At 37.3% G+C, this 16,007-nt stretch overlaps 1 protein-coding gene across 3 annotated transcripts in view; it reads right to left on the minus strand.

Annotated features, from left to right (window-relative positions):
• arhgap32b (Rho GTPase activating protein 32b) overlaps window positions 1–16,007 on the minus strand; it is a 286,393-nt gene that overhangs the window by 104,868 nt on the left and 165,518 nt on the right. For all 3 annotated transcript variants that reach the window (XM_061963231.2, XM_061963230.2, XM_061963229.2), the window contains exons 7-10: window positions 12,174–12,311; window positions 11,949–12,041; window positions 7,291–7,413; window positions 6,120–6,197 (exon numbers count right to left, since the gene is read on the minus strand). In XM_061963231.2, the coding sequence (XP_061819215.1) occupies window positions 6,120–6,197; window positions 7,291–7,413; window positions 11,949–12,041; window positions 12,174–12,311 (432 nt within the window). The remainder of the gene's footprint in view (window positions 1–6,119; window positions 6,198–7,290; window positions 7,414–11,948; window positions 12,042–12,173; window positions 12,312–16,007) is intronic.

Here is a 16,007-nt window from a genome sequence, read left to right on the forward strand (position 1 = left end):
GTCCCACGATTCTATTCAATATCGATTCTTGGGGTCACGATTCGATTCAAAATCATTTTTTTTCGATTCAACGCGATTCTCGATTCAAAAATGATATTTTCCCGATTCAAAAGGATTCTCTATTCATTCAATACATAGGATTTCAGCAGGATCTACCCCAGTCTGCTGCCATGCAAGCAGAGTAGTAGATTTTTGTAAAAAGCTTTAATTGTAAAGGACAATGTTTTATCAACTGATTGCAATAATGTAAATTGGTATTAACTATCAAATGAACCAAAAATATGACTTATTTTATCTTTGTGAAAATATTGGACACAGTGTGTTGTCAAGCTTATGAGATGCGGTGCAAGTGTAAGCCACTGTGACACTATTGTTCTTTTTTTTAAATTTTTTTTATAAATGTCTAATGATAATGTCAATGAGGGATTTTTAATCACTGCTATGTTGAAATTGTAACTAATATTGATACTGTTGTTGATAATATTCATTTTTGTTTCACTACTTTTGGATTGTTCTGTGTCGTGTTTGTGTCTCCTCTCAATTGCTCTGTTTATTGCAGTTCTGAGTGTTGTTGAGTCGGGTTTGGTTTTGGAATTGGATTGCATTGTTATGGTATTGCTGTGTATTGTTTTGTTGGATTGATTAATAAAAAAAAAAAAATAAAATAAATAAAAATATATATATATATATATATACAAATAAATAAAAATAAAAATAAATTTTTTTTTTTTTTAAATGAGAATCGATTCTGAATCGCACAACGTGTTGGATTTTTTCCCACACCTATAATAGCCGTGACAAATTATTGTAATAATAGAGGGGGGAAATATGGGCATTGTAAAAGCTTAAAACATAACACATTAAATAAAATTCTGTTTGTGGCCCAGGAGCTTAAAAGCCCCCCAACAACTATTTCTAAATTTTTTTAAATGTTTTTATTTATGTGTAAAAATGTTTATACTTTTTATAGTCAAACTTTTTAATTTTAATTGATGCATGTTTTGTACTATAGTAAATTCAAGGGAACAATTTTCTAAAATGCACGTTTTTAGTGCAAAATATCTAATTTAACAAATTTACAATTCTTCCAGTGATCGAACCCAGTAAAACTGTCTTAGAAGACCAAGGCAGCACTAATGCTGCACGCCACAGGAAATAGTGTCGGTGTCCGAGAAAATTTGCTATTATATTCTTATCAATGACATAGCAGGGAAGGGCAAGGAATACATTTGCAATAAATTGCATATGAAGCGCCCTGTCATTCATTAGTTGACATTTTTCATGCACTTCTTCCTGCAAAACGGGGCTCCTCACGGATTGAGGTGATTGGGGTGATGGGTCAAATGCAGAGAATAAATTCGCCACACCTAGTGTGTGTGTGACAATCATTGGTACTTTAACTTAACATACAGCACACAGTATATGAACTATGTGCAGCAAAACATTCACCTAATAAAAACCATCAGTGTCAGAATGCTCCCCTCGCATCCTTTAAGTGTTTTTGCAAGCAGCTCCGCTATAAATAAATTGCCTCTCCCACTGAAAAACTCCTGAGAAATAACTAAATGAAAAACTTCCTGTTACGTGCCACACGTGGGCTGGAATGTGAAGACAAAATCGTGCAGGCAATGAGCCATGCGTGATCCAGAATGGCAGTGCAGAGAAAGTGGGCCAGCGGGTCAGATAAAGTTCAGACCTGGAAACTCAGTAAATCGCTGCATTTATTGTTCATTGAACCTGAAGAGATGTTGGTTGCACTTGATTTTTGATGTTAATATTGGATTATTTTATGTTGAAGAACAAAAGCAAAAGTATCTGGTCAATATGGTGTTAAAATGTTGGTTAGGTTTTATCGAAAATGTATTGAATGTTGAAAATGACAGAAGAAAACATTTCCTCTTGTTAATTCAACTACAAAGTGTTTGTTGCACTTTCTTCAAATAAGATGTGAATGCATTGGCCATTAATTGTTTTTTTTCATTGCTTGTTTGTATCCATAATTCATGGATACCTAATTCCATAACAAGAAATAATGGAAACTTCACCTGCAGTGTCCAGTAACCAGTATCTAGTATTTATTTCACAGCCACACTGGTTGAAGTTTTAAACGCTAAAAAGTTACTGAATCGATTTCAACTCACTGAATCATTTCGGATCTTATTGTTTTAAATAAACAAGTATAATCTCTGAATCGTATCGGCAACCTCAAATAATTATAATCCGAATCGAATCATTGTTAAAACTAAACGTTACACTCCTATTATTTACTGTTAGTACAAACTACGCAGTGAATTATTTTTAATTGCTGACTTACATATCAATGATGTCTCAATTGTTGTATTTGGACATTTAATTCTAATATCACTAAATAAAGAATGAACAATGATGTTGTGGATAATCTGAATGAATGAGATCTACTATTTATAACTGTTGTCTACTGACTTACAAAACACACACATACTATTTTTTTATACTCTTTTTTTTAATTTCATTGTGTATACTAACAAGTTCTAGTATTAAAGTACGTCTTTTTGGAGATTTTTCTCCACCAGTCTCTCCTCCAGCAGGGATGTGCTGGCGTCATGCATGCATTTAGGGTCTTTATTGAGAACATCCTGACACTTAATAAACGGGTTGGTTTTTACAGTATATCATATATTTAAAAATAGACATATTACCGCTTCTACATATTTACTTTGTATGTGTTTGTTGTAAACAGCTCCACCATACCCGCCCATCGGCTTGTTCTTCTTCGCTTGAGAATAATGCAATAAAGAGCCGCATGTTGGTCCTCCCCAGAGTTTGGTGCACTACTACATGCAAACGAAAACTGGTTTCCAATCTCATAATGTCGGTGTGTCAATTCAATTTTTCAAAAGTCAAACATGATCAGATTAAGGTGTTTCCATGTGTTGTATAAAGCTTATTTTGAGCTGAATTTTTTGAGAAATCTGACTAATTTAGTGCAAGGAAGAGTACTAGTGACAAACACTCTAGTCAATGTTTTATTGCGGTTTGCATGTGTTGACTTACGCATTAAAAAAAGGGTACTATGATGATTTTACTTTTTTCTGACTTACAAATGTTACTAGGGATGTCCCGATCAACATTTTTGGCCTCATATATCGATCTGATTTTGAGCCCTGAGCTGATTTTTAACAGTAGATTTTAGAACTGAAAATGTTTTATAGCAAGTTACCAAAGTAAACACAAAAACATCATTTTTTTATAAAGATTATCTTATTCTATATAAAATGTGTTAGTATTGTAAATCAGATGATGTATTACATTTGTGGTATTGAATGCTGCATACATTTTTTAAAAAGTAAAATAAGGTGGATAGTGCACAATAACTAAACAAAACTAATATTAGCTCCCATTTAAATCATTTGGGTTTTGCCCTCAAATCCTTCCTCTATCCAAAGAGTTTGTAAACAATCACACAAATAACAAAAAAAAGATTGTGTCATAATAAAAGCAAAAAACAGAATAATATTAATCTAATCACTTTAGTATCGTTTACATACTGATAATACACTAGGTATCGAAATCTGGATCGCTCACCCCTACTTTACATTGAAGCTTTAGCGGTTAGCTTCTTGCATCGTCATTGTCGGTGTGTGTGTGTAACATGCTTATCCTTTTCCACTAGTCCTCCAGTGATAAAAGTAATGGAAGAATCTTATCTTATTTTCCTCCACTGTGGTGAGGAATAGTATCTTAGAAGCCGCTTCACACTGTGTATAGACAACGCCTTCATTGTAGTTTGTTTTCGAATTGTGTCCTGGCAAGACACGCACCCTCCTGGAATTCATGCAACTCCTGCATGTGTGTAACAAGGAATATAGAAATGTAATTGTGTCTTCTTGAGCGTGCGTCCCTTTTGAAGGAATCTTTCACACAACTACAACTGTTTTATTTGAGGACAACTGCAAAATAACGCATCATGGAGCCAAAGAAGTCTTGTTCACGAGTGAGAGAAGAGTGGATCGTGAGATCGACAGGCGGATCGGTGCGGCGTCTTCAGTAATGCGGACGCTGTATCGATCCGTTGTGGTGAAGAAGGAGCTGAGCCGGAAGGCAAAGCTCTCAATTTACCGGTCGATCTACGTTCCCATCCTCACCTATGGTCATGAGCTTTGGGTTATGACCGAAAGGACAAGATCACGGGTACAAGCGGCCGAAATGAGTTTCCTCCGCCGGGTGGCGGGGCTCTCCCTTAGAGATAGGGTGAGAAGCTCTGCTATCCGGGGGGAGCTCAAAGTAAAGCCGCTGCTCCTCCACATCGAGAGGAGCCAGATGAGGTGGTTCGGGCATCTGGTCAGGATGCCACCCGAACGCCTCCCTAGGGAGGTGTTTAGGGCACGTCCGACCGGTAGGAGGCCACGGGGAAGACCCAGGACACGTTGGGAAGACTACGTCTCCCGGCTGGCCTGGGAACGCCTCGGGGTGCCACAGAAAGAGCTGGACGAAGTGGCTGGGGAGAGGGAAGTCTGGGCTTCCCTGCTTAGGTTGCTGCCCCCGCGACCCGACCTCGGATAAGCGGAAGAAGATGGATGGATGGATGGATGGAGCCAAAGAAATGTGCAGATGCTAGCACTTTGTTGGCTGACTGAGCAAATTATTGTTGTGTAATCAACTTCGCGACTTCCCTCTCCATGTACCGAACACAGATTAGGGATATTCCGATCAAGGTTTTTTTCTGCCAATTGTGATCATCCTTGAGTAAGATTGGCCGATACCAATACCTATCACATATATTAACTGTATATTTTACAAATACTTCATGGTGAATGCTAATGAGAGTTTAACAATATCAATTCAATACCTAAACTTGTTTTTTATTCTCACTTGTTAAATAAAATTGTTTGAGCAAAACAAAGTCAATAGTACACAATAACTAACCAAAATTGAAAACTACTATCTACTACTCTTTTAAAGTTAAAGTATCACTGATTGTCACGCACACACTAAGTGTGGTGAAATTACCCTCTGCATTTGACCCATCCCCTTGTTCACCCCCTGGGAGGTGAGGGGAGCAGTGAGCAGCTCGGGAATCGGTGGCCGCGCTCGGGAATCATTTTGGTGATTTAACCCCCAACTTCCACCTTTGATGCTGAGTGCCAAGCAGGGAGGTAATGGGTCCCATTTTTATAGTCTTTGGTATGACTCGGCCGGAGTTTGAACTCACGACCTACCGATCTCAGGATGGACACTGTAACCACAAGGCCACAATCCTTTGGTCTTTGCCCTCAAAGTCCTCTTGTTTCCAGGGAAATATGATTTTGGTAATATTAACAAATAAAACAAAAAACTAAAAATACAATTATTGATCCAATACCTTTAGTATCGATCATATACCGATACTACCCTTAGTATCGACACCACTGTTATATGGATCGATTCACTCTCCTCTTACAAGTTGTGTACTGACTGTGACAATGCTAACACGCCAACAGTTGTTGTAATATTATCCTCTTTTTGGACTCTCATTAAACTACTTGCTAAAATCTGCTCACTTTCTGCTGTATCATGCTTCCATTTACACTTCTTAAACTTTACTAAGCACTTATTTATTCTGTTGTTACCAGCTACCTTAGCAGCTATATTAGCTCTTAACATGCCTGCTCTGGGTGTGAAACATGTTTAGCCTGGTCCTGCAGTGATAATGATACCTGATAATGATACTTAAGATATTAAGAAATGCTGTTTATTTGCTGTGGGAGTGTCTCCACACTGTGTATGGAGACACATAATTAGCTGCGAGTCAGCCGGGGGACTCAAATAAATACAGTGTCATCCAGAGGGGGTTTGGCATCTGTAATCGGCAATAAAAGGCATTAATCAGCAATGGCGATCACATACTTTTTTATGAAAATGGGCCGATACTAATCGGTGACCGATCGAACGGCACATCTCTAACACTTATGGCACCTAATTGATGTTATTGTTCACAGCCCGCAACAGTCACTTTGTCAGACACTCCTTTACTGATGCCTGTAATCTTTTAATTAAAGTTTTTTGGAATGTTATATAAAAGAATTAATTATATACTTTCAAATGCAATAAATACCTACTAACAAATCAAGAAAAACATTATGTTTATGAGTAAGGCACACCTGAAAGCCGTGCTTCCCCCTCCACCAGGTGGTGTCTTCCTTGGGAGGCATGTCAATCACTGACACGATGTCCCCGACCTGCACAGAACATGTTACTGTCACTTTGTAGCTCCAAAATGTGGGTTGTAAATATATATATATATGTATATATATATAAATACAGTATTTGTGCAAGGATTGAAACTTTCACAATTCTTATGAAAGACAAAAACACGTCTTTTTTTTTATGCATTCTAACTCGTAAAGTCAGCTAACAATGGAGTCAATGGGAGCTCCTCTATTGCGCCAAAAAACCTCACTTATAAAACATCAAAAAATAATCAACAATAGTCAATTAAAATTTTGCGATCTGAATTTTATTGTATTAGCTAATGTTAAGGACCTACTTTTAGCAGCACAGTGATCACAGAGGGGCAACTAACTTATGCTGCCACATTAACAGCATCAGCCGGTGATCTGATGCATTGCCTGTAAGCTGGTGAAAGTGAATTCTAGATTATAAATCATGCCTCTCACTGGGATAGTAGGAGGTTGAGGACGTAAATCAAGAATTTGGTAAACTTTGACAGCCAACTCAGACCGAAGAGGGCGAGAAAGACACGAAAAGACAACGTTTCGCCCCCACTTTTTTAAACCGTTTGCAAGGACTATGATTAATTCTTCATATCAACGGAAATATATGACCACCCCATCAGTCGTCATCCCAGTGACAGCAGACAGCGTACAGTAAGTGATGTTTTATTATGTTTGTTGTCTCTCAAGAAGTCTGCCATGAGTAGTAGAAATCAGTGTTGTTGTAGGAAAAAGCGAACATTGTGATGAACATGAAATTAATGCGCCGCTGTATACTTAAAATGACCAAAATCCGTAAATATTACAGGTTATTATGAATGTGCCTGTTACTACATTACATATATACTTACAGCATGTACAGTACAAAACCTTGATGGAGGTGTTTGGATGATTTTAAAGCGCTTTATTGGCCGAATAGTGTGAAGCCCAATGGCTCCATTGTTAGCAGACTTGTATTTTTGTTTATTTACAATGAAAAAAAAAGAAAAGAAAAAACATATGTGTGCTTCTCTGACATACAGTAAGTATGGTAAGTAATTGTGAATGATAAGATAAATTGGATAAATCCATAAAACGGAGAGTTTATTGTTGTTGTCACCTCAAAGGAGAGCTCGTCTGAAGCCTGCGCGATGTAGCGCTTGATGACATGCGCAGCAGCGATAGCTGGGACGTTGATGGAAGACTCTTCATGTACCAAAAGATGATTTCCCTTATTGTCAACCTGGTATACACACAAACACATATTATGGGTTATACTTGTACAGCGCTTTTCTACCTTCAAGGTACTCAAAGAGCTTTGACACTATTTCCACATTCACCCATTCACACACAACAATGTATTTTGTAAACAAATATAAAATGTCATCCTTTCCAAATATAACGGTTAATAAGGAAATAATACAAAATGTTTGTGAATATCGTTACCTGAGTGTCATTTTAGAGCCAACAGTTGGCTTTAATAAACATATCAAACAGATGTGCCAGTCTTAAATACAACATAAAAACATTCAAATTTGTGAAGTGTGTGAATTACATGTATATAGCGCTTTTTCTCAAGTGACTCAAAGAGCTTTACATTGTGAAACCCAATATCTAAGTTACATTTAAACCAGTGTGGGTGGCACTGGGAGCAGGTGGGTAAAGTGTCTTGCCCAAGGACACAACGGCAGTGACTAGGATGGCGGAAGTGGGGATCGAACCAGCAACCCTCAAGTTGCTGGCACGGCCACTCTACCAACCGAGCTATACCGTCCCAAAATGTATCAGGAATTCATTAACACTGGAGGCAGCTCAAACTTAATTTAATGCAATGATTATGTCTCGTTTTTATTATTGTATAACATGTTGGTCCCAGGCAAGCAAAATGACACTGAGGCCATTGGAAACTCAAAATCCTTGACCGAAAACCACAACCCCACCATCACTGTTTAGTTCTCCAAAAATATAGATTGTTAAATTTAACTAACATTCAAAGATTAGCATCAATACGAATGGCCCATCGAATCCTAAATAACACTGCACCAGCGCCACTTAAGCACTTTGTCCAGTTTACATCTGCTGTGACAACTAGAAACACACAAGCCTCCACCAGGGGGCAGTGTAGCATACCCAGATGTAAAACTTATTTTGCAAATCAGCCTTTTCATATAAAGCCATAAAGGAATGGAACGACCTCACAACAAACTTGAAAAGTCTAACAGATTACTCTTCATTCACAATTGAAGTTAAAAAGTGGCTTTGGAGCAATCAAAGCTGCTCACACGGTCACTAAGGTGGGCATTATGTTTGACACATCAACTTAATGTGTATTATATTTATCCATGAGAGCATTTTTGTTGTAAATTGTAAGGTGTGCGTGTTAAAATCATGGTTGTTTTTACAAATGATGACAGATGTGAACAAAAGCATGTATTGTCTTTGTGTGATGATGTAAATGAGGTGTGGTTGTATTGTTTATTAAGTATGTGTCCATGAAAGGGCATTTTATGACTTTTCTTAATTTGATTACATGCTAATATCATTATGATTTTATTGTCAATTTTATTGCATGTATTTGTATCCCTTTAATCCAGGGACTGCAGATGGAAATTAGCTATTTAGCTATACTCTGGTACAAACCATATCTGTCTTTGAGCTTAATGTTTCTGTGCATTGTCCCTTCAAATAAAGACTAAACTATAAACTACACACATTCACACACTGATGGCGGGAGCTGCCTTTAAAGGCCCTAACCACGACCCATCAGAAGCAAGGGTGAAGTGTCTTGCTCAAGGACACAACGGACGTGACGAGGTTGGTAGAAGGTGGGGATCGAACCAGGAAGCCACAGGTTGTTGGCACGGCTACTCTCCCAACTGCGCAACACCGTCCTCGTATTACAGTATATCTATATATATCTATCTATCTATCTATCTATCTATCTATATATATATATATATATATATATATATATATATATATATATATATGTCTTAATAAGGTTATCCAAAAAATAGTTCTCGATACCGTAGTAGAGCGCAATATATGTATGTGTGGGAAAAAAAATCACAAGACTATTTCATCTCTACAGGCCTGTTTCATGAGGGGGGGTACCCTCAATCATCAGGAGATTTTCTCTTGATGATTGAGGGTACCCCCTCCCTCATGAAACAGGCCTGTAGAGATGAAATAGTCTTGTGATTTTTTTTCCCACACATACATACATATATATATATATATATATATATATATATATATATATATAGATATAGATATATATACATGCTCTTGAGTTGTGATTATTCCAAGATTAATCACAGATTATAACTTGTTGCATAATTAAAAATTGCTTTAGAAAAGACCCCAATATTTGGACACAAATGCAAATTTGTTGTTAAAATGTAATCATGGAAAGTTTTACAGAACTGCAAGTCATTGATTTGCACAAAACCTATTGACAGAAGGTATAATAGGAATCGAGTGGACATTTTTTAAGTATTTGCAATAATATAGCAAACCCGTGATGGGCAAGTGACTTGGAAAATGTAGTAAGCTACATAGGAAGCTGTGCCCACAGAATTAGAGCAAGCTACATTACAAGCTACACGGCAAAAGGAGTTCAACACTACATACATACATATATATCTCAACTTAATGTACAACTTTCAAACAAACAAATAGGCAGAGAATAAATGCTCAGTTTGATTGATTATTATAATAAACACAAACTTTCACATGCACTCTGTCTGGCTTTTTAACATCTATTTTAACTTGCAAAGTTGTGACACCATGTATAAAATGAGGGGGTAAACTGGAAACAAATTAAAGGCAATAATATCGTAATAATATCAAATAAACATCAGAATATATACTCTCCATTGGAATGTAGACTTTTTAACATGGGATAAATTACTGTTTTAACACAAACCACGGTGGCAAAATGACAATGACAATGTGCAAAACATGTGTCTCACATAACGGAAATCAATAAAAGTGAAACATATTTTCATGCCAGGACTGGAATCCTATGTAACTTTTATGCCAGTGTTAACTAAGCAGCATTGACACTTTCCCATCACCTTCCTCCTCCCTGAGTGGTTTGCTTACAAAGCTCTGCACGGACGTTCAAATTAGCCAGAACAAAACAGAACGTTTATAAAATGTTATAAATAATTTGTCAATTACATAGACATACCGGTAAATGGCCTATTGATGCACGCTAGAAGAAACAAGACCCTTAACTCATTTGGTTTTTCTACCACCGCTGCGGGCAATGTATTTGATTTTGCTTCCTGGTCATGACCCACCCTATGTTGCCTCTGATTGGCCCGAACCTTAGCTAATCGTGGTACGTAAACTAACCAATCATCACGGATTTTCTCATAAGTAACCCACCCAATCATCGTTGAGTTTGCAGCGCGCAAGTGAAGTTTGTCAAATGACCTCGGTTTTATCTAAAGTTCCATCGTAGTGTGTTTTGAAGTGAAATTGGCCACAGCAATCCACAGCAAAACCAGCAGCAATACAGAACATAGAGAAGTTGCAAAAAACGATGTGCTAGTGTTGGCACTCATAATTCCAGAGTTTTGTGAATGCATCCTTCTCGCCATAACCGTTATTGGGCCATAATGAGGAAGGCCTGTGTTGTTGTGCCTAATGGCGAGCGCTGCAGCGAAGTTGTGAAGGCTGCTGTTGACACGTTAAGGTCGACCATAGGGCCACACTCTGTGTGCATCTGTCTGTTACTTACAAGACGTTACTTGTACAATATCACCATCAAACACGTGTTGCAGGTGGTTGAGTCTGCATTCATTTAACACCAATAGCTTTTTCTTTCGGTCTGGTTACTACCGCTTATGTCAGCACTAGTGCCCACCCCCAGTTGCGACCATTATCAGGAATAAAGATGCTGAACACATGAAAAGATCTGCTCTTATAAAAGGGACTATTGAATAGAAAGAATAGTGGTCTCATTATTGAGACTTCATCCTCCTAATAAGCCCCTTTCTCCCCCCTTGCATCGCCCCTTCCAGTGTGCAAGACAACCACACAAATACAATCTTTGTTTAAATTTGTGTATTGAACTTTTTTATTTATTTATTTATTTGATATGTACTTCATGTGATCTGAATACAGCGTCAGTGTTCTACTGTAGCTTAATTTAGTTATAATTACCTGAGCCAGGAGGTTATGTAATAGTTGGAGTTTGTTTGCAACATAATTTAAAATGTTATGGGCGGATTTTCACAAAACTTTCAGGAGTTGTCCAAAATGGAATAGGGAACTAGTGATTCGGATATTTTCTACTACATTAACTTACATTTACATTACAAGCCTCAACTTCTCTGTGTGTGTATGGCCATGCCTCCACCCACATAGATAATTTATTTTATTCTGCTATAGATAGATCACAAAGTCATGGGCAGATTTTGAATGAACCTTCAGGAAATGTCAGAAATTGGATAAGGAACAAGTCATTATATATTGGGGGTCATCCGCACCACTGTCTGGATTCAGGACATTTAAAAACAAACATTTTTTTTTTTAACTTTTTGAATGTAGGACCTGGCAGAAGTCTACTCTTCTCTGTTCGGTATAAGTAATAAAAAACATAGAGCGAAAACTCCTTCGTAAACCGAAGAACAACTATTTCAATTAAATTATTTTTTCAATTTCAGTTGGTTTACATGTACTTCAAAAGTCTGAGTTCAGTTGAACTAACTCAGTAATTAGGAAACCTAATAGGTGCTTTTAAAGATAAGGACAGTGTATTCGTACCTCCATCCATGTGAGTGCAGGCCCACAGTTGATCTTGTTGTCAGCGATAGTGGAAAGTCGAGAGAGGTAAGCCAGCAACATCTGGGAAACGGACTAACACGGAAGAAAAGCAACGTAACTAACATATCTACTACCACATAATCCTCTACCAGCAAGTTCTACCATTCTAACTATCAGCTATTATTCTTTGACCATTCACTTTTCATGAGTGTTGTCAGAGCTCACTTCAGGTTGATCAGTCAAGCTGTCATGTCGAGGAAGCTCCGGCAGCTGTGAGAAGCGTCGATCATAGATGCACAGGTGCAAATGCTTGTCCAAGACGCGGAAATCCTCATAACTGCGCTTCACAATCCAGCTTCGACTCTTAAAAAAAGACAAAAAGACTGAGTGAGTCAAAACAGGAAACCAGTAATTATTTAGTTTAGTTTTCTGTAATATTCGGTGTAGTGCAGCACACAATAAGAAGGAACCGTTACATTGTGGTCAGCCATAATCACGGTTGAGCATGTGCCTCGATTTTAAGGTCAGAGTTATGTTCATTATAGGTACAGTAAGGGAACAAATGACAAACTACTTGTGTAAACAACTTTGGTTATTGTTTTTCAAATGAAACAAACTATAAAAGGGTAATTATCCAATACATTTCTTAAATGAAAATAAACATCCATCCATCCAATTTCTACCGCTTGCACCCCCGCGACCCCAAAAGGGACAAGCGGTAGAAAATGGATGGAAAAATAAACATGACAAAATAAATACATTCAAAATAGTATTGCTTGTATTCCGACAAATGATTTCTTCCTGTAAGTGAAAACCAGTAGTGGTCAACCAAGCTAAGATGGCTGTTGGACAGCAAGCAGCTGAGTTTACGACAGGGCTATATATTCCTGCAAAAAACAGATATGCACAATAAATCCAACTATGCATTGGAATAGATCCCTATACTTTATCAAAAAGGAAACGATTTGTCCAGTGATAAAGGATAATTCGTCGGTGGAGTTCCCAAACATTTCAAAATATCATGTGCTCCAGACATCATCCTACATGACAAAACAGATGAAAACTTGGAAAAGCATGGAGGTATACAACGTATTTGTGTGTGGCTGGGTCAAGGAAATTGGTATCACAATTCTCCTGGATAAATGTGCATCGTTTTTGCTCGGGTAAGGTTGCATATCATGATTTAACTTTGTGTCTACTGTCATGTTTGTTGCCTGCCCTTGTTGTTGCACGTGTCGTTTACGAGTATGAGTGTTTTTCCCCGTCTTTATCAAAATACTGTATAACTATAGATGTCAACGTTGTGTATGTGCTGAAAGCTTCATTTATGATTGCTGCATTTGGTAAAAGCTTAACTATTTTAGGTTTTGCTCACATTTGATTTCTTTTATTTGACTCGCCAAGTTGATGCTTTTCGGAACACCCGTAGCAAAAATGTGTCTTAAGAAATACAAATAATATCAAGATAATACCTAAATGGGAAACATTAAATGTTAAAAGTATATCAAACAAACCTCTTACGATGTGGTCACTGCAAACTTGTACATTCTTCGGCTCTGCTCCATTGTACTGGAGTGCATGGTCATTTTGTAGTCGTCTTTAATAAGATCTTGCACTCTTTCGCCATTCTTGATTACCTTACGAGAAACATTTAATCTTTTCGCAATTTAAACGGTTCATACAGCCAAAAACAACGCAAGCAAGGGCATTTTTCTTTGAGAAAGGCTAAATGGCGCCTAGTACCCATTAAGAACAGATGCTGGCTTGACCACCACGCGTATTCAATGAGCAGGAGGTGAGCCAGACGTGACGTCATTTTGAATATATAAGTAATAGAATGACTGCATTTAAAAATAATGGAAGGATGCAGTGGACACTTTGGATACATTTTGTAGTACCATGGCTGCAACTAATGACTACTTTGTAGGGACGTAACGATAAACGGTATTAATGATAATCACGGTAAAAGTAGTATTACAGTTTTAAATAAAAATAACTGAAAAACCATGATTAATAACTGCACTGTGATTAACTCACGAGCTGACTGGCGCCAGTTTGCTAGCTTAAATGCTAATATGAAAACAAGATACATTAACATCTTTCCTCATTAAAAAAACAACATACCTCAATCTAAACTTATATAAAGACATTGCTGTCTGAGCAACTAAGCTATTCAATTGTGCACATTGAACCTACAAACGGTGCTCTCTTGAAACAAAGTGATCATTCTATACATAGAGGAATATGAGACGGAGGTGTTTTTACGGTGCGTTCAACCGCTGAACAGAGTAGGACCCCACAACGCCTACCAAAAATAATAAATATTACATTGTATTTTTTATTCAGTTTTCAGTTAAATAATTCTTAAAGTGCTACAGTCCAAACCAATATTTAAAACAATAAAAGCTTAGCCATTAATGGACTGGCACCTCAGTATATCTCGGACCTCATCCAAACTTACAATCCTGCGCGCGCTCTGAGGTCCGAGAGCCAGCTCCAGCTCGTGGTGTCCAAGACGAGACTTAAAACCAGGGGAGACAGGGCCTTCTCTGTGGTCGGCCCTAAGCTCTGGAACACTCTGCCCCTCCATATTCGAACTGCTCCCACAGTGGAGTGTTTTAAGTCTCGTCTTAAGACCCACTTTTATTCTCTGGCTTTTAACACTACGTGAGTTGTGTGGTCCTCTGTGTTTTTAAAATTTCAATTTCTATTGACTGTTTTAATTGGTTTTACCCTTTGAAATTGTTTTTAATCATATTTATTTTATATTGTTTTTAATTGTGTTTAATATTGTTGTGCAGCACTTTGGAAACATTTTGTTGTTTAAATGTGCTATATAAATAAAGTGGATTGGATTGGATTAAAACAGATAAAATACTAAGACTAAAACAATATCAGTGAAGCATAAGACAAGGATCCCAGAGAGGTTGAAAAAACCCTGGAGGAATTGAAAAATATCAGGGGGCCGTTTTGCCTCTTGAAATTGAAGAGATTTTACCATTTCTAAGATGCTTCGGAAGGCATTTCCTAAATAGAAAGTTTCTAAAAATGCAATAAAAGTTACTGGTGGTTTCTATCTATTAAATGCTATAAACGGAAAACCACACCTCTTTTTCATGACTGTACCACAGCATTAATAGTTCATTGTTTTTATGGAGAAAATATCTTAACCATTGCAATATTAGCCATTTCAAGAAATGTATGACAGCATCCATAGTTTATTTCATTAGTTTAATGTTTTGCTTGGCTGGACAAAATCTCTTCACTTCATCACGATAAGATATTTCATAAACACATGAGATATGATGGCTATATTTGAAAACAAATATTGTAATTGGAAAAACTCAAATATTTTGTTGAAATTGTGAGTCACTTAGTAAAGTTATGGATGTAAGACTTGAACATGAATCTTTTTATTACGTGTAATCTTAATAATTATGATTATACTTTATAGTGCTTTTTAAGCAACTTTGGCCATGCAGCACTTGCTCTAGTACAAGTTAGTGGGTTTGGTATTGTAAATCACAATCACATTCATAAGACATAATATGAGAGCTGCCAAGCCTCACGCTTTGAGCATGAAACTCATGCATTTTTAACCCTTTCTCACGCAACACTTGACATTTCCCCATTCACTACTCTGTATTTATTTTTTCATATTAAACTTTTTTCCTTGTGGCTTGCCGTCGTGATTGACTGACCAAAATAACCAATCCCAGACCAATCCTTACATTCTTGTGCCTAAATCTAGCCAACCACGAAAAGCACCACACACTGTACACTAATCAGAAGCAACGTAAAGCTTAACGTAAATCTTCTTTACCACCTCACTAGTTAACCTATTCTATATAATGCGGTCCAAACGTAAATTGTTTTTTAATCATTCAAAGCATTCATTCTTTAATTTTTCATCGCTTCACAGGCATGCTCGGTACCCTAGTTTCGTTGGCATAAACGAGAGTATGGTTTCATGTAACAATTGCACACTTCTCTTAGAGAGGTTGTCCCTGCCAGAGGGACGTGTCCACCTGTTACAACGGAATAATGAGATACATTTAG

This window comes from Nerophis lumbriciformis, linkage group LG09 (assembly GCF_033978685.3).
Source record: "Nerophis lumbriciformis linkage group LG09, RoL_Nlum_v2.1, whole genome shotgun sequence".
NCBI lineage: Eukaryota > Metazoa > Chordata > Actinopteri > Syngnathiformes > Syngnathidae > Nerophis > Nerophis lumbriciformis.